This window comes from Atractosteus spatula, chromosome 6, assembly GCF_055471065.1.
Source record: "Atractosteus spatula isolate fAtrSpa1 chromosome 6, fAtrSpa1.hap1, whole genome shotgun sequence".
NCBI lineage: Eukaryota > Metazoa > Chordata > Actinopteri > Semionotiformes > Lepisosteidae > Atractosteus > Atractosteus spatula.
In genome coordinates, this window is record NC_142711.1 from 16,150,049 (window position 1) to 16,176,738 (window position 26,690).

General features: G+C 45.6%; 1 protein-coding gene across 1 annotated transcript; it reads right to left on the minus strand.

Annotated features, from left to right (window-relative positions):
• Positions 1–1,872: 1,872 nt before the first annotated feature.
• On the minus strand, positions 1,873–25,585 carry LOC148832301 (uncharacterized). The gene is made up of 19 exons (XM_088919475.1): positions 25,353–25,585; positions 20,216–20,282; positions 18,370–18,614; positions 18,093–18,157; positions 17,632–17,786; positions 17,264–17,439; positions 16,423–16,487; positions 14,781–14,890; positions 13,378–13,508; positions 12,294–12,358; positions 11,587–11,744; positions 11,143–11,468; positions 10,763–10,827; positions 10,525–10,673; positions 7,775–9,178; positions 7,285–7,418; positions 7,063–7,127; positions 4,662–4,807; positions 1,873–3,541 (listed from the first exon to the last, which is right to left on the minus strand). The coding sequence occupies exons 2-19, from the start codon at positions 20,253–20,255 to the stop codon at positions 3,417–3,419; spliced, it is 3,624 nt and encodes a 1,207-aa protein (XP_088775601.1). The 5' UTR covers positions 20,256–20,282; positions 25,353–25,585; the 3' UTR covers positions 1,873–3,416.
• Positions 25,586–26,690: the final 1,105 nt, after the last annotated feature.

Consider the following 26,690-nt stretch of genomic DNA (forward strand, 5'->3'; position numbering starts at 1 on the left):
AGCTAGTCTTTAAATAAAACACCTAAGGGGGTACACCTGGGGAGCTTAATCACAAGGACAATAACGGGAGTAGTGGAGCGCCCTCTAGGGAGGGATGTCAGGCGTGACAGGTACGGGGTGGACTTACAGTCGTGCGCCGAAAGGCAGGGATCGAGACTCCACTAGCAGACGAATGAAAGAAACGGCGTCCTGTGCTGCGATGGATGTAGCGACTCGGTCGTAAAATCCCAGTAAAATGGCAATAATCGAATGTGTCTTTCACCAGGACGTAGTTTTGTTTTAGTTGAAGAAGTTGCAGTGCAGTGTACCTCAGAGACATGATCGATGATTCAAGACGGGAAGGAAATGCAGGGTAAGGCGGTAGCAAGTGGTGGAGGTCTTCAGTTGAGCAAATTCATGATGCAAGTGGAAGTCGCATTTGTGAATTTGTAACGTGGAGCGGATAACGTGAAGTGGATAAAAATAGATAAATTAGAAATACGTGTTGAAAAGAAGAAAAAGGAAGAAAAAAAACATAAATAAGTAGATAAAAAATGAAAAACTGGTGAGAGGAGCAGCAGCCAAACACGCCAGCTTTCCCTCTCGACCGGAACCGGAAAAGATTCACACAGAAGAGACTTGTGTGAACAAGCCAATACATTTTTTTTTTGTGATATTTTACACTCCTCTTCCAGGCATGACTTACAGTTATAAGAAAGTTCAGTAGCCAGGGAACAGCAGAAGGATACACTGCAATAAAGTTTCAAAACAACCCTAACCCTAAACAAGAATCAACACCCCACCAGTCCCAACTAACAACACTCCACTAACCCTGACCGAGAATCAACACCCCACCAGCCCCAACTAACAACACTCCACTAACCCTGACCGAGAATCAACACCCCACCAGCCCCAACTAACAACACCCCACTAACCCTGAACAAGAATCAACACCCCACCAGCCCCAACTAACAACACCCCACTAACCCTGACCAAGAATCAACACCCCACCAGCCCCAACTAACAACACCCCACTAACCCTGACCGAGAATCAACACCCCACCAGCCCCAACTAACAACATTCCACTAACCCTGACCAAGAATCAACACCCCACCAGTCCCAACAACACCCCACTAACCCTGACCAAGAATCAACACCCCACCAGCCCCAACTAACAACACCCCACTAACCCTGACCGAGAATCAACACCCCACCAGCCCCAACTAACAACACCCCACTAACCCTGACCAAGAATCAACACCCCACCAGTCCCAACAACACCCCACTAACCCTGACCAAGAATCAACACCCCACCAGTCCCAACAACACCCCACTAACCCTGACCAAGAATCAACACCCCACCAGCCCCAACTAACAACACCCCACTAACCCTGACCGAGAATCAACACCCCACCAGCCCCAACTAACAACACCCCACTAACCCTGACCAAGAATCAACACCCCACCAGTCCCAACAACACCCCACTAACCCTGACCAAGAATCAACACCCCACCAGCCCCAACTAACAACACCCCACTAACCCTGACCAAAAATCAACATCCCACCAGTCCCAACAACACCCCACTAACCCTGACCAAGAATCAACACCCCACCATTCCTGGCAATATTCCTGGCAATAACCAGGAAATTCAATATCACTGAAACAGAAAACACAGGAGGTGTCAATTTCAGAAGGGGACAATCTAAAAATATCACTCATCATTCCAGACGAAGCAGGTGTGAGGCTATGAAGAAGGGGGAGGAGTCTTCCACTCACAGAGCTCTGCATTTTCACCATCATCCTCCATTGAAAATTGTACAAATTGAGCCTGGGAACCTACCTCTTCTGATTCAAGTCTGAGGTGAGGAACAACAGTCAAGGGAATATTAAGGTGCTACTCAGATTGTTTTATTTTAATGAAGAAATGGGCTACAACATCAGAGAAGAAAATGTCCAAATTTCTCAGACAAAAAAATAAAAAAATAATATTCATTAGAACAGTTTTACCTAAAAACCAGGCTGTTCCAATCCCTACTGACATATTCCTAGCAGAAGTTTGGCATAAAGGCTATAAGGTGTGTCCAGTCCTGGTTCTGGAGGGTCAGTGTGTCTGCAGGGTGTCCAGTCCTGGTCCTGTGAGGGGTCAATGTAGCTGCAGTTTTTCATCTTCTCTCTCTCAATAACCAGTTTGTTCTGCTCAATAAGAGCTGTATTGGAATTAAAACCCACAGGAACACTGACCCCCAGGCTCGTCCATGGACACAGACAGAAACTCTCTCCTCAGGGCATCTCTGGTCTTCCATGGGACCTTATCCTGCTGTGACCCTGTCCTTTCTAGAGCCAGGATGAATCTGATAACTGATCTCAGTCAGCCACAGCAGGAGAGTGGTCTGTAGCAATTGGAAACCATAAAGATTGCCCAGGTATTGAAGAAGGGTTGGTATCTCACCCCTTAGATTAAGTATCTTTGTGAAAACAAATACATTGAGTTCTTCGCTTACACCAGAATCTGTTACAATTAAATTGTAATGTTAATTACATCAGTTCTGTATACATAGCATTTGTTAATTTACAGTAAGACACCCTAACATTATGTGCAATGATTCCATCTATGATGCATATAACATTTTAGTTCCACTTCATAAATCACCCATAATCCAAGGAAAGATTAAGGTATCCAGCAAGGCTTTCCATAAATTGGGTAGTGCATTTAACATTTAATGACCTTCTGTTGTTGAGTTGTGAGACCTATAAAGAGAAGGAAATCTGCTTCTTAATAAAATTAGCAGAGCTGCTGTATGAGTAGGCACGTGTGATTTCAAGAAAAGGGGCAGCAGCACGACAGAAAGTCCTGTAAATTAGTTTGTCACTGTGCAGCATTGCTGCCTAATGCAGCAAAACTAAATTGCACAAAAACCATCTTTCCTTTTGAAAAAAAAATTGTGGCCCAAGTTCAGCCAAGCCTGAAGATGACTGGGACAGATCATCATCAGGCCAAAATCAAAATGTGTGAGAAGGCTATAAGTTGCAAGGCATTTCTGCCTGCATTTACAGCATTTTGGAAAATCCTTCATTTCTTAAACACTAACAGGAGACGAGCTCAAGTCTAACAATGTAAATAAGCTGAAGAGCATTGCGATCCAAGTGCCTGACAAAAATGATGCAATCATCGATGAATTATGTCACAATCTGGAAGCTGGAGGCTGTCTGGTGTGTTAGGTTTACAGGAGCAGACTTGTTTAGCCATTCCAGAGCTGGGCAGTCCAATCCAACAGCAAGAACTAGCAAGTAGTCCATCAGAACCCATCTCGGCTGCCTCGGGCCATGTGGTCACCCAGGCAGTTTGGACAGTCTTCTCGTGTCTGATGACTCCAGCGCCCCCATGAGGAAGAGGAGTGGTGGCGTGGCTGAGAGACAGTGGGGACAATTGCGGCCTAGTGCCAGAAGTGAGGAAGAGCGAGGAGCGTTGCGGCGAGGGTCACCCCGGCCACGGTGAAGGGGCGTGTCCCCTCAGCGGCGCTTTTCGTGGTGCCAGTTGGTCGCGCTGTGGTGGTGCTCACTGGTCAGGAAACAGAAAGACACATTATAGTTGGAACTCATGATTGACATTGACTGACACTGATCAACAGTGATTGACAACACACAGAGATGGCATCTTCATAGCCCCAGAGCTGGACTGCTGTGCTGCAGAGCCATCTTTAGACTGGGGTGACTGACACTGATTGACACCTGTTGGATGTGATTGACAGTTATTATCACTTTTTGGCATTAATTGACATCCTTTGACGTTGATCTTACAGTTAACAAGTAGCAACAATATGTTGAATTAATGAGGTGGTCACGGAACAGCTACACTTGACTCCTGGTCATTCAGAGACAGTGTACAATAACATGTTTTACATAAACATATTTTTATAGGCTATAAAATTCAGGAGGGAAGACAGTAAGCAAGATCCCCCTCACTTCTAGTACTCTAACCTGTAATCCTCCATGATGTCACATTCTGAGAACTCTAAATACCCCAGTGAGCCCCTCTCTCTTCCTCACAATCCTCTTTCTGCATCGTTCCTCCAGCCCCATCTCCACTTCATCAACTCCTCTCTACTCCTCTGAGGTCCTGACCTCCTCATACAGGAGACAGTGCCTGATACAAGTGTTGAGAATCCTCAAGCCATCCTCCCTACAGAGGAAGCTATACTGGGATGTTTTCAAAACTGAGAACAGAACATCTTCCTTTCTTCTCTCCTACAGCCTACAGCTTTTCAATAAGGCAGATAAGAATGTTTTTCCTGTTGATTGTTGTTGTTCTTTGTTAATATATAGGTTTGGAGTGCAATAGCAGCACTGTCAGCTGATCGTAGACTGGGAGAGAAATCACAATGTAACTCAAGGACTGATGCAGAGAACTGACTGTAACCCTCTTATATGAGTTAACAGTGTCTAGATTTCAGAGGGGAGTGATGTCACTTCTCTAACATCTAACAGCAATGTCATGTTACACTGCTGGGAAGGTACCCCAGTCCAGAACTGAACCCAGGATCCTGGAGCTACGAGGCACCAGTGCTTACAGCAACACCCCTCCCTCCCATCCGTTAGCAGAGCCTCGTGTCCCAAGCCAGCCCAGTCTCTTCAGGGGGCTTTTCAGTCCGCAGGGTGGCGTCGGAAGCAGATCTACTTACAGACGACGCGGATGGAGCCATCGATCACTGGGAGATTGAACAGGCTGGTACTCGCTGCGTCCTTCAAGGTGTTGATGATGTCGGCACTGCTGGGCATCGCGGCTGTGCTGAACTCCAGAGCCGTCTCAGTGACGACAGATCCATTGCTGGGAAGGGAAAGACAGTAGATAGTGAGTCATACTTTTGAGATAAAAAAGCATCTTTTCACATGTGTCAGCAGGTACGGCTTAAATTTTACACAGAAAGAGTTACCTTATGTCAGATGATGCACTGATAGTTCTAAGGGGCTCAGAAATACACCAAGATTACCTGTCACATAGAGATGTGACAGGGGAGCATACCTGTTTCATTTTAGAGCATTGCATTTAGTTTACTTATCCACCACACAAATAACGAACTGACAGTTCTGTTGTTATATTTCACATTTTAATGGAATCTTCTGAGCTCAACTTGACCTTTACAGCCCTTGACCTTGCTTGGCCTCAATGGCCTTGGCAATTTCTGGTGATTCTGAACTTTCTCGATCTTCCAGGTTGCCAGGCTCATTTTCCTAGGGTATGAATTGGACGGGCCGCCTCCTGTGTGCTCTCGTTGGATCAGTCTGCAGTTCAGCTTTCAGAGTAGAAAAGACAACACTACAGCAGAAGCCTGTTCCACACACACCCGGTTCCACACACAGGAGGGCCATCAAGATTGCGAGTTCATGTGTGGAGCTTTGGCAGCTGGTCAGGCTCGCCTTCTCGTCCAAGAATCGGATTTTGATTTTAACAAGAGGGGGCTCGCCAGCCTGACCTCCAGCCTGATCGCCAACGATCCCCAGCCTGATCAAAAACTTGATCCCTAGCCTGATCACCAATTCGATTCCTAGCATGAACCTCAGTCTGATCCCCAGCCCAATTATCAACTTGTTCCCCAACCTGATTACCAACTTGACCCTTCAACTTGATAAGGAAGCACAAAAGGAGCTGAAGGAAGAACCATTGAGAAATCTCTGGGATGGGGATAGAGATTCAATTTCTGTGTCCTACGTCAGCAGATGAAAGCGTTCCTTTTGTAAATGTAAAGGCACCAGGTGGACATGCTGATATTGGTCTCTTTGGAAGCAAGCGTCCTGGCCCAGGTTTCTCCAGGCAGGGGCTGTCCTGCTGGATTGCCTGGAGTGTGAAACCACACAGCAGCCATATCTGCTTGCAACTCAAAACTGGCAACCCACTGAAGCTAAGCAGGCATGAGCCTGGGAAAAACTAAGGTTGCTGCTGGAAGAGGTGTTAGTGGGGCCAGCAGGGGGCGCTCACCCTGCGGTCCATGTGGGTCCTAATGCCCCAGTACAGTGATGGGGACATTATACTGTAAACAGGCGCCGTCCTTCGGATGAGACGTAAAACCGAGGTCCTGACTCTCTGTGGTCATTAAAAATCCCAGGGTGTTTCTCGAAAAGAGTAGGGGTGTAACCCCGGCGTCCTGGCCACATTTCCCACTGGCCCTTAATAATCATGGCCTCCTAATAATCCCCATCTATTAATTGGCTTCATCACTCTGCTCTCCTCCCCACTGAGAGCTGATGTGTGGTGAGCGTTCTGGTGCACTGTGGCTGCCGTCGCATCATCCAGGTGGGGCTGCACACTGGTGGTGGTGGAGGGGATCCCCATTACCTGTAAAGCGCTTTGAGTGGAGTGTCCAGAAAAGCGCTATATAAGTGTAAGTAATTATTATTATTATTATTATTTACCACTGGGCTTCACAGCAGCTTTACTACCTTGTAGATTAATCCGTCAGACCTCAGAAGCTCAGCAGGGATAGAATTACATTAAATCTGCTCCTTAATGATTTCATTCGTAATCATGTAGAATACAGCAGTGAAGGAGCTGGGTGTATCAAAGAGTTGGAATAGTTTAGAAGCCCTGGGCTATGAGGTGATGCGAGCTCCACACCCTACAATGAGCTAGATTTACAGTCCCATCTTCAGTCAATCAGTTTTGCAGTGTTGTAAGTCTTCTGCTTGACTGAAGGGTTTATGCAGATTTCTTCCTGACAGCCCGGTAAATGCATTATCTTTGCTGAGCCACTCTGTGCTGGTCCGCTATTCTGGTTCAAGCTTGCCGAAAATTGTACTATATTACCCTTGCTTCTGGGGAGATGGGTGGGTGATCTCGCTTGTCCTGGCAGAGGTCACTGATGTGGCATCACCTCATGGGTTCTGACTGCAATGCATTCCTTTTCAGGGATGTAGTGTTGTGAAGACCACCTTGAGATTTACACATCCAAGCTGATTCTGACCTGGTTCATCAGGAAATCTAAAGCAGGATAAAGCTATTCCCAAATCCCAGAAAATGTGGCGTACATGCAGTAGAGTGACGCACCTGATCTCTTGATACATCCAATTCAAGATAGCTGTCCTTACCTGAATGCCATTAACAGCGTCTGGAGAAAACTTAGACCAAACTTCCTCCTGTAAATTCTGTCACACTGTGAGGAGACAAGAAAACAACATGCTCACGCCTGCGGTGAGTGTCTGAGCCCCTGTCACACACTGATTGATGGGGAGGAGCATGAAACCAGATGCCCCTCATCCCCATAGTATTGATTTCATACGATCCGATGACCTGCAGTCAAGCAGCCTCACCTGTGTTGTCACGTTCTTGGCCAAATCATGAAACTCCTTTGAGGACGAGTTGCGCAGCTCTTGTATGAAGTCTAACTTCAGGCTGAAGATGAGGCTGATGACTGACTGTGCAGCAGGAGCTGTGACTGTGGTCGCTGAGGAGAGTTATGGTGTCCTGGTCAGTGTTAATAGTAGGAATGACAGAGAATCTTGCCTCACAAGACACAACTTAGATCAGATCATGCTGTCATACTCGCTAAAACCCAGATGAAACTCAAAAGGATGAGGAATGTTTGAGAAAATAAACTAAGAGTGCAACAGTCAGACAAACACACACAGGACCTGAGCTTGATAAAAATTTAAATAACTGCCAGCTAATCCCCAGACCAAGCAAACCTTCGAAAGCAAAGGAAATAGCTATAACTTTTAGATTAAAATGATGATTTAATCAGTTCAGAAAGCAGCATCTTTGAGATGAGTGAATATATAAATTTGGCCTTGGTTTACTTACACTGTGCAGTTGTGGTGGTAAACCTTGTCTCGGATGTGACATTAGCTGCTCTGGAGGTGACACTATCAGGGGTAGAGGTGACACTAGCAGGTGTGGAGGTGACATTATCCTGTCTTGTTGTGACATTAACAGGTGTAGTGGTGATACTCGAGGGTGTAGGGATGACACTACCAGGTGTAGCACTGATATTAGCCAGTTCTGTGGTGACACTAGCAGGTGTGAAGGTGACACCAGAGGGTTTGGAGCTGACACCAATAGTTGTGGAGGTGACATTAGACAGTCCTGTGGTGATATTAGCAGGTTTGGAGGTGACACTAGCAGGTGTGGAGGTGATATTAGCCAGTCCTGTGGTGACATTAGTCAGTCCTGTGGTGATATTAGCAGGTTTGGAGGTGACACTAGCAGGTGTGGAGGTGATATTAGCCAGTCCTGTGGTGACATTAGTCAGTCCTGTGGTGACATTAGCAGGTTTGGAGGTGACACTAGCAGGTGTGGAGGTGATATTAGCCAGCCCTGTGGTGATATTAGACAGTCCTGTGGTGATATTAGCAGGTTTGGAGGTGACAGTAGCAGGTGTGGAGGTGATATTAGCCAGTCCTGTGGTGACATTAGTCAGTCCTGTGGTGATATTAGCAGGTTTGGAGGTGACACTAGCAGGTGTGGAGGTGATATTAGCCAGTCCTGTGGTGACATTAGCAGGTGTGGAGGTGACACTAGCAGGTGTGGAGGTGATATTAGCCAGTCCTGTGGTGACATTAGACAGTCCTGTGGTGATATTAGCAGGTTTGGAGGTGACACTAGCAGGTGTGGAGGTGATATTAGCCAGTCCTGTGGTGACATTAGTCAGTCCTGTGGTGATATTAGCAGGTTTGGAGGTGACACTAGCAGGTGTGGAGGTGATATTAGCCAGTCCTGTGGTGATATTAGCAGGTTTGGAGGTGACAGTAGCAGGTGTGGAGGTGATATTAGCCAGTCCTGTGGTGACATTAGTCAGTCCTGTGGTGATATTAGCAGGTTTGGAGGTGACACTAGCAGGTGTGGAGGTGATATTAGCCAGTCCTGTGGTGACATTAGTCAGTCCTGTGGTGATATTAGCAGGTGTGGAGGTGACACTAGCAGGTGTGGAGGTGATATTAGCCAGTCCTGTGGTGACATTAGACAGTCCTGTGGTGACATTAGCAGGCGTGGAGGTGATATTAGCCAGTCCTGTGGTGATATCAGCAGATGTAGAGGTGACACTAGCAGGTGTCGAGGTGATATTTGCAGCTGTGGAAGTGACATTAGCTAGCCCTGTGGTGATATTAGCAGGTGTAGAGGGAACACTGGAAGGTGTGGAGGTGACATTAGCCAGTGCTGTGGTGACGTCAACAGGAGTGTTGGGAGCCTGAGTTGTAATCAGTTGACCTGCATTTGGGATGAAAATAAAAAGAAGACTTGTTCACAGCAGAACAGAAGTAAAAGATTCAACATGTGCTCAGACTTGGAGACAATATTTAAAACACAGCTGTTTTAAAAGCTCCTTTTCATACTTTATCAACTAAAAGCATGTTCAGGAGCTGTAACACTTTGACAGAATAATGACAAGGTTCTATTGTGTATAAATCTGAGTATCTTATCTTGAAACATCCTGCAAACACAGTGCTGGTTAAACTGGTTCAGCACTGGTTCTTGCAGGTTGCTAGCCCACTTTCATGACCATTGTACCCCACGCCAGTGTTGATTCAAGAACATTAAGCAGTTTGCAGGATATTCCACAGAACAACTGACCTTGCATCAGTCACTAGAAGTCGCTATAGAGACAGCCTCAAGCAATATTTATTTACATAGAATTACTGTCTATAATACATATTCCTCTTTCAATTAAACACTAACAATTGACATGTGATTTTACATATGTTTTATCTGCATACAATAAAGAGAAGAAAGGGAGACTAGTGAGAAGTTTAGGTTGGTACTTTGAGGATCGCTGATTCCACTTTTATTTTGAGGAGGTTTTGTTAAGCAAAGTGTGAACAAAGGCTTCCCCAAGACAGGGATCTTTCACAGTAACTACAGCCCAAAAAAACATTTATGAGCTCATTGTATGAAGAGCAGTTCTGCAAATCATTCAATATTTGGATGGCTATCCAATATAGCTAACAGCCATATCACCCTCCAACTCACAACTGACAACACACTGAAGCTCAGCAGGTGTGAGCCTGGTCAGTACCTGGGTGGAAGACCTCCTGGGAAAAACTAAGGTTGCTGCTGGAAGAGGTGTTAGTGGGACCACTAGGGGGCACTCACCCTGCAGTCTGTATGGGTTCTAAGTATAGTGAGGAGGACGCTATACTATAAAAAAGCACTATCCTTCGGATGAGATGTAAAACTGAGGTCCTGACTTTCTGTGGTCATTAAAAATCCCAGAGTGTTTCCCGAAAAGAGTAAAGGTGTTACCCCAGCCTCTTGGCCAAATTTCTGACCTCCTCCGCACTGAGAGCTGGTGTGTGGTGAGAGTACTGGTGCACTATGGCTGCTGTTGCATCAATTATGTGGGGCTCCACATTGGTGGTGGTGGAGGGGATCCCCATTACCTGTAAAGTGCTTTGAGTGGAGTGTCCAGAAAAGTTAATTAATAATAATAAGTGTAAGCAATTATTATTATTATTATTAATTATCCCTCCTGTCACTCTTTCTTTAATGACACTGTCCTTACATGGGAGATCCCTTCTGTTCACAGTATAATTAACAACCCCCCGTGCAGCACTGACCTCGGAGCTGGATGGATCCGGGGATCAGAGGGAAAGTGAAGGAGTTGTTGGCCTGAGCTGTCTGCAGTGTGCTGATGACAGCGCCGACATTCGGGACAAAGCTTCTGCCGTCGAACCCAAGGTCCAAGTCCACAATTACCGATCCGGAGCTGCGGACAGAGGAACGGAAATGGATGTGAGCCAGATGGGTGAAGAACGGGATGAGGAAGTCCCAGGATCCTCTCTGCACAGCCCTCACCTGAATCGCTTCACTTCGGAGCGCAAGAAGGATCCGGGATACTGGGAGCTGAGCACGACACCAACCTGCAGAGGGACAGGAGTGTCACGGCAAGGACTCACCACAATGGACATTAACAAACAACCACAGGGTTTCTAAACAAGTGATCAATCGGCTAATAAAAGCCAAATGAGCCCGAAGAGGCAATAAGCCTCCTCCCATTTGCAAATGGTCAGAAATTCTTCATATCTATAGGCTGTTTTCCAAACGTGCTTTATTTCGCCACGAGGAAGAGCTAAATGATCATTTTATGTCACCTGTGTCTAATGATTCGTCATATTTATTTGAAGTAATAGAAAATTTGAGGGCAGCGCAGCTGAGAGACCTCGCCTTCCACATACCTCAGAGATGATGGTGTGAGCCAGAGCGCTGAAAGCCGCGGACGAGGGGTTGTTCAGGTCTGGAGTGTAGTTTTGCATTAAGCGGAACTGAAGCTGAAGGGTGACTTGGCTTGGATCAGTAGTCATGGAGGTGACACCAGACATCGTGGAGGTGATGTGGTCTGGAACAGAGGTGACATGGTCCGTAGCAGAGGGCACACGGTCTGTAATGGAGGTCATATGATCTGTGATCGAAGTGACACCTGTCATCTCGGAGGTGATGCGGTCTGTGACAGGGGCGACAGTGGTTTCCAGGACACCAGCAGTGGGTGACGGAAAATCAGCTTCTGCAAAGAGGAGATCACATGTTGGATCAGATCATTTGGGTCACAAACCATGGCCCGGAAATGAGCTGCTCAAAAGAGGACATGTGCGCATGGCATCAAGAGAGAATTCCTCACTTACCGTAGGGACGGACGGAAGAAGGGTCCACATAGAAAGGCCAGGAAAGCACACTCGCCGCTGTAGTGAGTGTGCAGACTGCCTCGGCAACAGTGACTCCACTCCCGTTTCTGAACATCAGGTCTAGCTGGACACGAATGTATCCTGACACAGGACTGGAACTACAGAAAAGGAGAAAAAGAGGAGCTCAGCTGGCCAGCTGGGTTTCAGGTAGATTGCAGACTTGGTCGCCTCTAACACCTACAAGTGAAACAGCTCTTTTCCTTCAAATCAACTCAAATTAAAGCAAATCAAATCAAATCAAAGTTTATTTATCAAAGGCACAACAATACAGCGTGCAGCAGTAGTTGCTGGCAATGAAATGTCTTTTCTGCGAGCTCACAAAAATCACAAGGATCACAGAAATCACAAAAATCGCAAAAACACAAAAATCACAAAATTGAGGTTATGAAAATAAGGTTACATAACAATGGATGTAATTGAAAGGGAATAAAACGCAATACGAGTAGAGCTGCTATGTGTCCACGGTGTGTGCAATATATACAAGTAGTGCAGTTATGCTGAAGACAGTGAAAACTGTATGTCCATGTTACACACTGACATTCTCGCCACTCTCGCTTCATTGCATCAGTTGCAGTCAGCGTTTAATTAATGGGTTATTTCAGGGCTGTGACTTAGTGACTGGAATAAAGTGATGGAGCTGAACTTACCCGAACTGCATAACTTCTGAGTGATTGAAAGAACCAGAAAACCGCGAGCTGAAAACTTTATCGACCTGAGGAGAGAAGGGATTGTTAGTACGGAGATTAACCAGAATTCACTGACTCTGTCAGGCAGATGGAGCTGAAGAAGTACCATATCTTTCCATTTTTGCCTTTTCAATTTTATTTCTAAATTGAACACCGGGGAGATATCTGAGACTGTATGAGGCAATCAAGAAATTTGTTTTTTTCCTGGTTTAACATGAGGCTGCTACCCACTGCCTGCTCCCCTTACCCTATTTTCCATTGTATTTCTTCTCCTGTGCTTGAATTGGACATTTTTTTAGGAGGACCCTCCAGAGCCTGAACCTACAGTTACATATCTAACTGGCTTCACTCAGTCTCTAGGCCTGCGACCATGACTTGATGCTCTCAGAGCCTGACTCATCCCAAATTCTCCTGAATTAGGAGGCACATCCTGTTGGCCAGAGGGCACAAGTGGAAACGATGCTGAAGTAGTTTTTAAAACCGAAAACAGGAGGCACCTCGTTACACAAAGGGTGTTGGAAGTGTGGTACAAGCTGCGCAGCCATGTTGTTGAAGCTGATACCCTGTTTGTATTTAAAAAAACAGCTGGCTGAGATCTTGGGATCAATTAAGTAACCATGGAATGGGCCAGATGGGCCGAAACAGTCAGTCGGTTACCCCCAGACAAGACTGTGCCAGAGCAACAGTGTGCCAGCCAGAAAAGAATAGAGTATGTGGCACGTTTCAAGAACAGAACACTTAATGAGCCACCGATCGCTTGACTGTTTCTGGTGTGAATGAGTCATTTAGAACGTGTTCTACTCCTACTATTTGCAAACATGTATTCATGGACGTAGGTCTAGTCCTTACACATTTGGAATCAAGTATAAGGTACACTACTGCAAAAGCACAGTCTAGAACAGTAAAGTCCAGTACAGTGAGCAGAGATGGTGTGAAATTGGTGGAAAGCAGACACAAGGAAACTCAGCCATGCTTGAAACATGATTACTGTCCCGGACTTGAAAGGGAAAGAGAATGATGACAACCTCCGATCGACCCCACACACCTCCACCACGATGCCGCTGCTCAGTGCTCTGGACTCCGGTGAGGACAGGTTGGTCAGATCTGCGGAGATGTTGTGCAGCAGGTGGAACTGGAGATGGCGAACTTCAACCGCAGACAGACAATCGGCACAAACTACAAGAGCACAGGACTCAGTGAGGGGCAGGGCCAGGATCAGAGAGCATGACAGCTCTTTTATAGCTCTGCTAAAAACATGCTATACACTGCCTGGTGCCTGTTCTCGAACCCAGGCTTCTCTCTGAGGTCACAGGCTGTGGCCCATAGAGTCCCAGCTGACAAATTCGTCTTCAGGCCTCCCTCTGGCACAAACACATCTAACTGAAAATCACAGCCCTCAGGGTCTGTCAGACAAAACTGCATTAAGATATGGCCACAGGGTGATGACTCTGTTAAAATGCGGTATCTGTGTGTAACCAGGTGATATGATGGTTGCACAGGAATCAGGAGCTCCTTCCTCGTCTAAGCTGATAATTACTTTCCAATGATCAACTGCTGTATTTTGTCCTCAACCATCCTGCAAAAATATCTCAAATCCTCTTGTATTTTCTCATTTTTTAGAAAAATAAACATTTAAATCAATATAAACCCTTGTGGGTTGATTCTCAGTACACAGCTGTACTGTGGTGTGAAAACACCAGGCCTGTGCAGGACCAACAGGACACACAACTGACAGGCAGCTTAGGGATTCACAACATAAAATCACTACAGGAAGTTGCCCAGTGGGTTTATGGGTAATGTAGTTCACAAAGGCAGAGACTCTGAGCCTTTCAGCCTATTTTCTGCACAGCTCTCCATGAAATACCTTACTCCATGTGCCCTGGGGGGAAGTGTGTATTAACAGCAACTGGCTGCTATGGGCAAGCATTAAGATAAAGTTATATACAGAAAATCTGTCTGACTTCCTGTCAAAACATGGGCCATGTCCTGAGTCATCCTTGTGTATAAAAAATACTAGATGGGAGAGAGAACTGTTGAACTCACTCTCTCTGTTGAGAACTGCTCTTCTTAGTCACCTAATTCCCTTTGGTGCATAAATGCAAAACAGACGTTTCTCTAGATTTTCTTCTTCTTTTCTTTCAAGTATCTTATAAAATGATTTGCAAAAAGAGTGGTGGGAGAGTGGAACAAGCTACCCTGCCATGTTGTTGAAGCGATGTCCTGGAGCCTTTCAAGAAACAGCTGGATGAGTTCTGGAATCAATTAACCGCTAACGACCAAAGGGGCTAGATGGGTCCATCTCTTCTGTGACCAGTCTTATGTTTTGATGTAGACCATGCAAGCTGTAGATACCAGCCCTCAGCTAGAGGAGCTCTTCACCAGTCCTTCTGAGCACCAGTAGTGATTTATCTAGAGCAAGGCAACAGCTCCTTATATTCTCGGACTGACCTGAGGCACTCATGTTTGAAGAGTGAGGACCCTTCATGAGCTCACAGGTGTCAGGGCCCACGCTCGAGGTGTTGAACATCATCTCAGTGTCTGTGAAGAGTGACCCCTGCCTGAGGAGAGCAGAGAGGAACAGTGTGTCACCATCCACAGGCCTCTTGCTGCAGGCGTCTTTCTCAGCACAGACAGAGCAGAGGGGTGTGTGTCAGCCGCGATTCATCAAGTACCGCCATCTTCTCACTAAAGATTGAATGGCTGGACTGCTTTTCTTGAACTAGGCTGTCCTGTTTCTTACTTGCTAAGTTCTTGACTAACCTGGTTCATCTGTCGGGGAACTGCAGCCACACTGGAGGAGAGATGACCCACACCTGCTCTGACCCTAGACTTGACCACACTGGGGGAAAGATTGAGCTCCCACTGATCACTGGCCTTGGGAGCTACAGAAGGAGGATGTGGCATGACAAGCCGAGGATGACTTGAGGGATGACAGACTCGCCCATTCCTGGCCTCATATGACCCATTCTGCACGACTGCTGGGAGAATTGGGACAGCCCAGACTGGTGTGTCACTGGTTTTGGGACTATATGAAGTTTCAATATGACACAGCCCAGATTGGGACCAGCAATCTCTGGACTGTAGGGTTACAATATAACCCAGCCCAGGATGGAGCCAGCAATCTCTGGACTGCGGGGTTACGACATGGTTCCAGATTGGAACTAGCAATCCAGCAATCTCTGGACTGTAGGGTTACAATATGACACAGTCCAGAAAAGAACCAGCAATATGAGACAATCTCTGGTCTCTGACCCATTGTCACTCAGAATGGAGGTCCCTAGTGGACTTCAGAGCTGATCAGTAGCACCCAGTTCCAGGAATCTTTTTCTAGTGCTGTGTCAAACTACCTGATTGGGAGCTGTAGTGGCACCAAATGTCAGAATGTCACCTGTGAACAGGTCACCCGCTTTCTGCAAGGATCAGATTTTTAACTGCTTTAGAGCCTGGGAACGTACACAGAGAACTGTGTGTATATAGGTTTAGTCGGACTCACTGGGAGTGCGACTTTTGGTACCGCCCCCATCCTCACACACATTCAGGATGTTACTGACATCATTTTCAGATGGCTGCCATTTAATTTCAAGGTGAAACAGAGCCCTAGAGGAAAGATGGTCAAGCCTCTCTAGTTGTGCAGGCCCAGGAACTGTCACACCCTCTGCAGCCAGAGGGCGCTCCTTCTCTGTCCTGTCCCTAGTTTCCGGTCTGCTGTCCTTCCTGTCCCTCTCTTTCCCTTGGGCTATATATTTCCGGGTCTTGCACTCTGTCCTGGCTCAGCATTGACGTTCGGATGTCCTGAGACCCGCCTAGCACCAGGGCGCCCCACGTCCGCTCCCTGAGGGCATAGGTTTCTATACGGCATTCCTGAACTCTTTGCACTATGAGCCCGGGCCTTTTTCCCGTCTCGCCGCTACGCATATGGGTCTTTTTCCGCTCTCCTGCTCCCCATGGTTAGTCCCTTTGGACGTCCGTGACAGGAACAAGAAGAACCTCTAAAGTGAAATGAAAGGTGGAGTCTGAGGTTTCAGGGTCCCGGGACCCCAAGAGAGACGCCCCTGATCTCTCGACACCAAGCACAGAGAACTGTTCTTACCTGAAGCCAATCTGCATATCGAAGCCGAAAACAAAGCCAAACTTAGTCCTGTGTGCCTTCTCAGTCTGTGGGGAAGAAAGCACCGCACACAGCTCAACACAGGGAAAGACAAGGAGTGAAGAACAATCCATCGCTTGTGTGAGGAGCGAGACACAGGCTGGTGGACTGAACCGAGCTCTGAAGCAGGACAGTGGGAGCTCGCAACGGCCAGAAAGCAGAGAAGACAAAATCTGTATGTTATTTCAGTTATACCTAGAAAACACCGCATTTCATAGGAAATTAAGTTCATTAATGATCCCTATTACAAATAAGAAAATAAATGTAGTGAAGCATAGAATTCAAGGGATATGATGATAAAACTGTGTAACACACAAGTAAGGCCTCATTTAAAATATGGTGTACAATTTTGGACTTCACCCTATAGAGGAGATATTGCTGCTCTGGAAATGGTCCGGAGTACAGCAACCAGATATATACTGAGGCTGAAGGGAGTGTCCCACACTGCCAGACTGAAGGAGCTGAGTCTCTTTAGTCTTGAACAGGGAAGAATACGAGGGGACCTGATACAAGTATTCAAAATCCTGAAAGACACTGACAAAGTCAAACATGAGGGGTATTCTTCTAAATGAACAATGAAACATGAACCAGAGGACACAAGAAGAAACTACAGTAAAGGCCTTTTAACATTGAGAAAAACAGGCACTTCTTCAAGCAAAGTGTGGAACGAGCTGCTTAACCATGCTAATGAAGCCAGTGCCCTGGGATTGGACATGGACATACTCTGGACACAAATGTTCACTGCTGGTAATGGTTTCCTTAAACTGACCAGAAACATGCTCACCTCCTCTGACCCAGACAGAGTGGCATTCTGACATCCCCCTTGCTGACGAGCTTTCACATTCACATTCAGGCCAACTTTCAGCTTCACGCTGGGCAGCGCTGGGGGAGACGGGGGCGCGGCTGCTGTTGTCATGGAGACTGAAGCGGAGGTGGGCGCTGGGGCTGTAGGTGCGATCGCTGACGCCGAAACACAAATCCACACAAGAATCAGACAGACCAACCCTCTCTCCGACATGTTCTGAGCATCTGAATGGACTCAGCAACTGTCAGTTCCCTAGCTGTTGCTGTGACATTTGCTATCTGCCCGTCTCAGTGGAGCTAATGCGGAAGAATGGTGAGATCAGTCCAGGTTCACTGGTGTTCACTTACTTGGCTTCTGGATGGACAAAGGATCCACCTTGAAATGGAGCAGCGAGGGGACACTGGCCACTGTGCGGAGAGTGCAGAGCACGTCCTCGATAGTGACGCTGTCCCTGTCCTCAAACATCAGGTCCAGCTGGGCACTGATGTATCCAGAACTGGGGCTGGGAATAAAGAAGAGAGGTCAGCTGGATGGGCTGGGTTCAGGAGAAAATCCATCCGGATCAGCCCAGACCAGCCCAACCCGGCTCAGACCAGCTCGGACCAGCCCAGACCAGCCCAGACCAGCCCAACCCGGCTCATACCAGTCCAGACCAGCCCAACCCAGCTCAGACTAGCTCGGACCAGCCCAACCCAGTTTAGACCAGCTTGGACCAGCCCAGACCAGCCCAACCCGGCTCATACCAGCCCGGACCAGCCCAACCCGGCTCATACCAGCCCGGACCAGCCCAGACCAGCCCAGCCCTCACCTGAACTGCTTCACTTCTGAGCGATTAAAAGAATGGGAAAACCGTGACCGGAACACCTTATTGATCTGTGGAGAGAGGGGAGTGTTAGAACAGAGATTAGCAGTGAACCAAATGAACACAGTAGCTGATCCTCACGGTGTTACTGTTGGTTTTCTTCAGCAGTAACTCTCGTAGGGCTGTATCAAACACATGGTTGTACGACTGACCGAAAGGTTAATAACTGAAGGATGTCTTCAACGTTCTTTCTGGAAACAGACATGTTTCCAAACGAACACACCTCAGACGTGATATTGCTGTCCAGAGCCTTGAATCCAGATGTGTTGTGGTCAGCCAGATCCACAGTGAAATTCATCTGGATGATGAATTGAAGCTGAAGAACGTGGAGAGCTTTCAAGAGCACAGGTGTGGGGCTGACATCAACAGGAGAGGAGATGTCATCACTAGTAGTGGAGATGACATCAGCAGTAGAGGAGGTGACAAGGACAGGTGTAGTTGCAGGCGCTTGGGCTGGCCATTGTGGAACTGTATGTGGAAAAAGTTCAATTCCACATTCATCATGACTTAAACACAGATCTTCCATTCATTAAAGAAAACAAAACCATTTCACAAATAACATCTAACTGCACAGGCAAGATCACAGGCAGTCTGTTCTCAGCTCAAAACATCTGCTTCTTCCTGCACGTGATACGGTAGGTATGTGACAGTTAACTTGTGCAAGACAAACCGCCATGTCATATATGGAAATCTGTACATAGGACCAAAAGGTTACTTATAGTTTCAAATTTCTCTAAAAGTGACATTTATGGTAATTGAGAGAAATGTTTTAATGTATATAACATGCTTGTGAACGTCTACATGTAGATTAGAGAGGGAGACACAATTGCATGTCTCTGCTCTCTCTGATCCCTCTGAGAGGATCTTTCAGAAACATGGTCACTGGTCTGCGCTGGGACTTCTCACCTCCCTACAATCTCTAAATGATTTGATCAGGTTGCCTGTTTGACAGATGTCAATCAAGGCGGTTCGGGTCTTCAGGAATCAGAGATTTAGTGGTTTCTTGCACAATCAGCTTCTTGGGTCTTCTTGATCTCTTGGGTTTATCCAAGAAGGCTCAACACAAGAGTTATGGCAACACCAGAGGCTGACTGGGGCTGGGCTCCGATAGTAAAAACCCTTTGAGAATGACTGAATTCAGAAAATTACAGAGAGATGTTCCTGTGTGCTCTTCGAAAATGGCCCTTTCCCTCACAAAATAAACTCATCTCTTACCTCCATTGAGATACTCTGGAACTTCTTACAATCCTACAATATCCCATAACATGAACAACTCCCGGCCTTAGGGCGCTGTCACTTACTGAAGTATAAAGAGAACTAAACCTCCAGTCCAGAACAAAAAAGTTCAGAGTGTTCTGGGGTAGAGACGGGTTTAACTCAGAGGAGTATTTCACAGGCAGCAGTGGAACAAGGACTTGAGCCCACAATTAGAAACTATCAGGGACCTGTTCCTAGACAGATGGTTGACATCCAAACTCTGCACTTCGGTGCTAAATGAGTTAGCTAAGTGAGCATAATGGTAAATCAATGCTGTATAATATTACAGAAATGAGTATTAATTGACTCATCTATAAAATCTATAAAATCACACCTAGAGACAACTATTTCATCAACAGAAACTTAGCATTCTATTTAAATATGTCTGTTTTAGACAATATACAGTATAAGCACACAGATTCACTTAAAGAATAAAAGGTATTGGCATCATTATGGTGAATTGATCATTGATGAGTGACCAAGACCCACTTGAGTGACTCTGTTGCAGGAGTTGACTGGGCACAGCTGATGAGCGTATTTAACCTGTTTATTTTCAAGCCTTGTAAGAAATAAGAACACAGACAGTACTAATATCCTCCTGTAATTAGGGGAACAGAAACAATGCCTTCATGCCTTCACACCGATGGGATTCTGGAGACCGAGCAGTCAGCGCAGTCAGGTGGACTCACTCACAGCAGAGCCCAGTCCTCTTGTCAGGACTGGAGTCACGATCAAGGTTCTGTGTCCACGGCCCTGTTGGACTGACAAATGTTTCTCTACATTTTTAATGTGATCTGCTTGTGGGGACTCACCTGACAGGAGGAGAAGGAGCAGCACAATGTTCTTTCCCATTCTTCCAGCTCAGGGTCGACAGACCACCTGGCGCAGAAATGAACAGCTCATTAAGCCCCTTTCATCTGATAAAGTGTCTGCACCACAGTGTGCTGCAGGGTCTGACACAAACTTTACACTGTAAGTCATATCACAGTCCCAGACTAAACATCTTGAACAAGATCACTCTCCATCCACCCATTACCTAAGTCAGAGCCTATCCTGGCAAGCAACAGGCAAGGCAGGGTACACCCTGGATGGGACGCCAGTTCATCGTAGGGCACACACAGACACAAACACACACACTCATACCAGGGCCAATATTCCCAGAAGCCAAATAACCTACCAGCATGTCTTTGGACTGAGGGAAACCCAGATGAACACCGGAGAGAACATACAAACTCCACACAGATAGCACCCCAAGGAATCGAACCCAGGGCCCCAGCGCAGCAAGGCAGCATTGCTAACCACTGCACCACCGTCCCTCCCCTATCGCTTTTCTAACGCTCAGCAATGCAGTTTTAAAAATGCGAACACACCGTCTCCATTCTATCTGCATTGACAGTATCAGGTGATACCCGGGGCTTTCAGGGCTGGAGGGTGATTGGAGGCCGCGGCGCAGCACGAGTCTCCCTGCACGTGCACTGCCATCTGTGCGCACCTGCGGCCGACGGGAGGGAGCCGAGGGGCTGTCTGTCATTCCCGAGTCCGCCTGGAGAGAGGAAACTCTAAACCCCAGTCCCTGCTGAGCCGCACTTAGGCCCTTTGTCATACAGAAGAGGCTCAGTCACATATCACCTGGCTGCTCTTTACAGGACAATTTGTATGGCTTGAGGAAACCTTTTGTGTGGTTAGCTCCTGGGCAAGAGCAAAGACAAAAGAGTTCTCTCTTCAAAGCCCAATGCAGAAATCCATTGACTTTCGCCCTTGTTATATTTTTCTAAACGCACCACAGTATGCAAAGAATCCCTCTGCGTGCCGGCAGTCCCTGAACATCACCAAGATCCCCTGAGCTAAACTGATTTCTAGCACTGATCCAAATTCAGGTTTGGTAATTAATCTAGTGAGGCTTGAAGTGGACTCCAAAACAGAAGAGTAAACTGGTGGAGCTGCATTAGAAATCCATATAAGATTAAGATCAAATTCAAGACTAGGCAGACAACTGGCAGACGAAGTTTAAAGCAGTTGGCACAGAGTGACATGCTGTATTGAAAGTGCGGGGGTTTGCTTGCAGGTGGTATAAACAAACCTATTTAAAATAAGTGGTTTCTCAAAAATGGGAAACCGATCTAGAAGAGGCTACAGTACATATGAAACAGACTGGGGTGTTTATGCATTATTGACATATTCTAGACACAGAGGGGAAGCAATAAAGAGGCAAACTTAATATCTGTATAGTTACTAGTTAGACCTCATTTAAGATACTGTGTACCATTCTGATCACCTCAACATGAGAAAAATATTGCTGTACTGAAGTCAGTTCTGAGAGGGACTTCAAGGAATGTACTACACTGACAGGCTGAAGGAACTATATGAGGGACATTCAAAACTCTCAAGGGTAAAATTCTCTAAACTACTTAATTAAACAAATGTGCTAAGTGGTAAAACACAGTCTGAGGTCTTTTAAGAGCTCATCATTAGTGTATAAGGAATGAATCCAGCTGGACCAGTGCTCCACTCCTTGAACATAAACTTTGCAACTCTACATTCCAGCTGAAGGCTTCTGCATTGTAATCACTGGGCGTGACACCCTCCCACACTCATACTGTAAGACCTGCTGCCCTGAGAAGTGTAGTGAGTGTGACTCAGACACGTGCACCTGCAGGTGAGCTGCGCAGGCAGTCTGCGCTCTTGCAGGGGATGCCACCTGACAGAGATCTAAACCTTTGGTCTCACTGCCAACATCATCGTGATCACCATCATCACCGTCACTGTCATCCTCTTACCATCATATTTCCCATCACAGTCATCATCATTATAATTATTATTCTTCACCATCATCATCATAATCACCATCACTGTCATCATCACCACGATCATCATCATCACCGTCATTGTCATCATAACCATCATCATCGTCACCATCGTCATGACCACCATCATCATTACCATGTCGTCATCATTACCATTGTCATCACCATCACAGTTATCATCATTACAATTACTATTCTTCACCATCATCACCGTCACTGTCATCTTCTTACCATCGTATTTCCCATCACAGTTATCATCATTATAATTATTATTCTTCAACATCATCATTATAATCACCATCACTGTCATCATCATCATCATCATCATTGTCATCATAACCATCATCATCGTCACCATCGTCATGACCAACATCATCATTACCATGTCATCAGGACAGGACACAACACACACTGGGACAGTTTCTAGACACTAATTAACTTCGCCAGTCTTTGGGAAGAGAGAGAAACTCATAGCACTGGGAGAAAACCCACACATGCTTGTGGAGAACATGCAAACTCCAAACAGAAATACCCTTGTCTGGAATTAAACCCAAGACCTAGAACTGTTAGGGATCAGTACTATCAGCTGTTCCAAAGCACCATGCTACAATAATTATAATAATTAAATCACTTAATCCTGAATGATAGGGAAATTTGCTATAGTGGTTTGTATATTGTACTGTATACACTTTGCTATAGTTGTATGTGTATTGTGATATATTACATATTTGATTGCATTACATATTGTATATTACAGTCCATTGCACACACATGGACAGAGCACATAGGAATAGTAAGAATTTTTGGTTTTCTATTTTCATACCACATTTCAAGCTGCTACACACAATCTGCTCCAGATGTACAGTAACTGATTCCAAATGTGGAAAACGTCTGCCAAACCCACTGCACGTTTTTATTTATGAATGCACTACATGGATATGAAACAATATCAGCACCAAAATTAATTCAAATTAACCAAATCTCAATTCCGTTGAAAAACAATGGGTATAACTATCTATACTTAGTACTACATTCTCTATATTTAGATAGAGATCTCAATCTCAGGGATGACACTTGTAAAATACATTGAGCTTGTAAAATACAGGGAAACTGGTCTCCTGTCCTTGCCTGAGACTACTCTTCTTAAGATTCAAACTGCCTTTGTTCAGAACTAGGTAATCAAATCTAAACTGGGCATAACATTTCAAGAATAAATCCAGGTTTCTAAAATCCTGTTCCTGTGTTGAGAAATATGTCCATCAGTCAATCAGTGCGTCAATTACTCAGTATAGTTATCAATCATGTCACTTAGGAAGTATTGTCATCAATCATGTCACTTAGTATGGTAATCAATCAGTGTTGTTTAGTCAGTATAGTAATCAATCAGTGTGTCAGTCAGTATTGTAATTAATTATCGTGTCTGTTAGTCAGTAATCAATCAGTGTGTCAGTCAGTATTGTAATCAATCATCGTGTCAGTTAGTCAGTAATCAATCAGTGTGTCAGTCAGTATTGTAATCAATCATCGTGTCAGTTAGTCGTAATCAATCAGTGTGTCAGTCAGTATTGTAATCAATCATCGTGTCAGTTAGTCAGTAATCAATCAGTGTGTCAGTCAGTATTGTAATCAATCATCGTGTCAGTTAGTCAGTAATCAATCAGTGTGTCAGTCAGTATTGTAATCAATCATCGTGTCAGTTAGTCAGTAATGTAATCAAATAGTGTGTCATTCAATCAGTATGGTAATCAATTATCAGGTCAGTCAGTATGGTAATCAATCAGTGTGTCAGTTAGTCAGTAAGGTAATCAAAAATCGTGTCAGTTAGTCAGTATGGTAATCCATCAATGTGTCCGTTAGCCAGTATTGTGGTCAATCAGTTTGTCAGTTAGTCAGTACGGTAGTCATTTAGCATGTCAGGAAGTATGGTAATCAATAAGTGTCAGTTACTCAGTATGGCAATCATCGTATCAGTTAGTCAGAATGGAAATCAGTTAGCTAGCATGGTAATAAGCCAGTGTGTCTGTTAGTCAGTATGATAATCAATCACTGCATTGGTTAGTCAGTACGGCAGTCAATCAGTGCGCAGGTGAGTGAGTACTTCAGTAAGTGTGTCAGTTAGTCATTGTGTAATTCAGTGTTTTTGTCAATGTGTCAGTTAGTCTGTGAGTCCTTCAGTCAGTGAATTTGTCAGTTTGAATGCATTTTACATCATTCCATATGACAATACTTTTTGTCGGTGTACCAGTTGGCTGGTTAGTGTGTCGGATGTTCAGCCAGTGAGTTAGTCAGTGTATTACTTAGCGTGTCGGTGTTTTTGTCCGTTTGTCTCAGTGTGTCAGTGTCTTATTCAGTGTGTCAGCCATGTATTTGTATGTCAGCCCTGCTTTACAACTCTTCTTTGCAGCAAATATCATCTCTATAGAAAACTTTCATTGTTTTGCTAGAGCTGTTCAGTGTACCTGTTCTTGTGTTGAAAGTACAAAAACAGGCGATCACTCACGTGACTACAGGCATTCACCTTTCTTAAATATGACGTTAGTGGAACACTCGTTTATCTGCTCATTTATTTAGTACGAAACAAGTTTTTTAAAAGAGTCATTATATAAATTATATTAAATAAATTCTATAAAATAATTACATAAATGATTAAATTAACATTTATATTTATTATTTCAATTGTGCGAGACAGCCGAATTCATTCCAGCACGTTGTCCTTTTCTGCTGGCCGATATTTCGTTTCAAACGTCACAGTGCACTAATACAAGTATACAAAAGCATCCCTAACAGGCGATTTTCCTCCTCATTAAAACGTTTAAGACGTCCTGTGCCCAGACCCGGCGCATAAAGGGTACTTATCTATAGTAATGTATGAATACCTGACTCTGGTTGTCGCTCAAGTAAAATCCTCGCTAACTGTTCGATGGGCTCGTCTCGAGCAGGTCTCTTTCCCGGTAACTCGCAGAGAGTGATGAACGATGCGCAGCCCTGATTTGCAACTATATTCACTTTTTTTATCTATACACGTTGTGAGACTTCAGAACAATTTTCACCCCTAATGTCTAACATATTCGCGACCGCACTCGCAGGGAGATGTCATCTTCAACAATTAGAACAACAGGAATCATAATAAAACAACAATACTTACTTTAAAACTAGAAAAAAGTCAAAATGTACTGCCTCGCCAGCATCAAGGTCAACGATAATTCCTGTAAGCGTGTGCTCTGTAGGTAGGCTTTAAGAAATGCTGTTGCACAATAAACACGAGAAAAATAAACACAGCAAGGCGAGGCTCTACAAAAACGCGAGAATCAATGGAAAACGACAAAATAGAAAAGTGGCATGCCATACTCGCCATCACTGTAACCGCCATACGAGTCCGACAAGGTAGACCGGTCGGTCGGGATTGTTCTTTCTAGCGGTACAACCAGGGCGCAGGATCGCAGACACAGACAGCGCCATCTACCTACAGTCCTTTAAAAACACTCCCTGAACCGGGGCAACTGGGAGCGTCTCACACTGACAGGCTGGAGGAACAGAGTCTCTTTAGTCTGAAGGGGTTGTTCCACACTGTCAGGCTAAAGGAACTGAGTCTATTTAGTCAGAAGGAAGTGTCCCACACTGACAGGCTGAAGGAACTGAGTCTCTTTAGTCAGAAGGAAGTGTCCCACACTGACAGGCTGAAGGAACTGAGTCTCTTTAGTCTGAAGGGAGTGTCCCATACTGACACTCTGAAGGAAGGGAGTCTCTTTAGTCTGAAGGAAGTGTCCTACACTGACAGGCTGAAGGAACTGAGTCTCTTTAGTCTGAAGGGAGTGTCCCATACTGACATTCTGAAGAAAGGGAGTCTCTTTAGTCTGAAGGGAGTGTCCTACACTGACAGGCTGAAGAAACTGAGTCTATTTAGTCTGAAGGGGTTGTTCCAATGTAGGGGTGATGACAATGTAGTGGACATTTTATTACAGAGTAGTGCGGAGATGAGGAAAGATGGGATTGTATCTGGGACAGGAACTGTCCATTTGAACCCATCCCGGCCGCCTCAGGCCTCGTGGTCACCCAGGCAGTTTGGACAGTCTTCTCGTTCCCATGTCTGATGACTCCAGCACCCCCATGAGGAAGAGGAGTGGTGGCGTGGCTGAGAGACAGTGGGGACAATTGCGCCCCAGTGCCAGAAGTGAAGAAGAGCAAGGAGCATTGCGGCAAGGGTCACCCTGGCCGCGGTGAAGGGGCGTGTCCCCTCAGTGGCGTTGGTCGTGGTGCCTGATGGGGGCACTGTGGTGGTGCTCACTGGTCAGGAGACAGAAAGACACACTTTGGTTCAAACTTGATGATTGACATTGACTGACAGTGATCAACACTGATTGACACTTATTGACACCGGGAACGACAGTGATTCATACTCTGACTGACACTGGTTGACACTGAAAATAATAGACAGTTTCACTCAGATTAATACTGATTGACTCTGAATGATAGTGATTGACAT

Excerpts from the sequence above, each read along its gene's own strand:
- LOC148832301 (XM_088919475.1), bottom strand. The coding sequence starts at position 20,255 with ATGGGAAAGAACATTGTGCTGCTCCTTCTCCTCCTGTCAG. Across the intron at positions 14,891-16,422 it reads GATATGCAGATTGGCTTCAG|GCAGGGGTCACTCTTCACAG; the intron begins GTAAGAACAGTT and ends TGCTCTCCTCAG. Across the intron at positions 11,745-12,293 it reads TCAGAAGTTATGCAGTTCGG|TTCCAGTCCTGTGTCAGGAT; the intron begins GTAAGTTCAGCT and ends CCTTTTCTGTAG.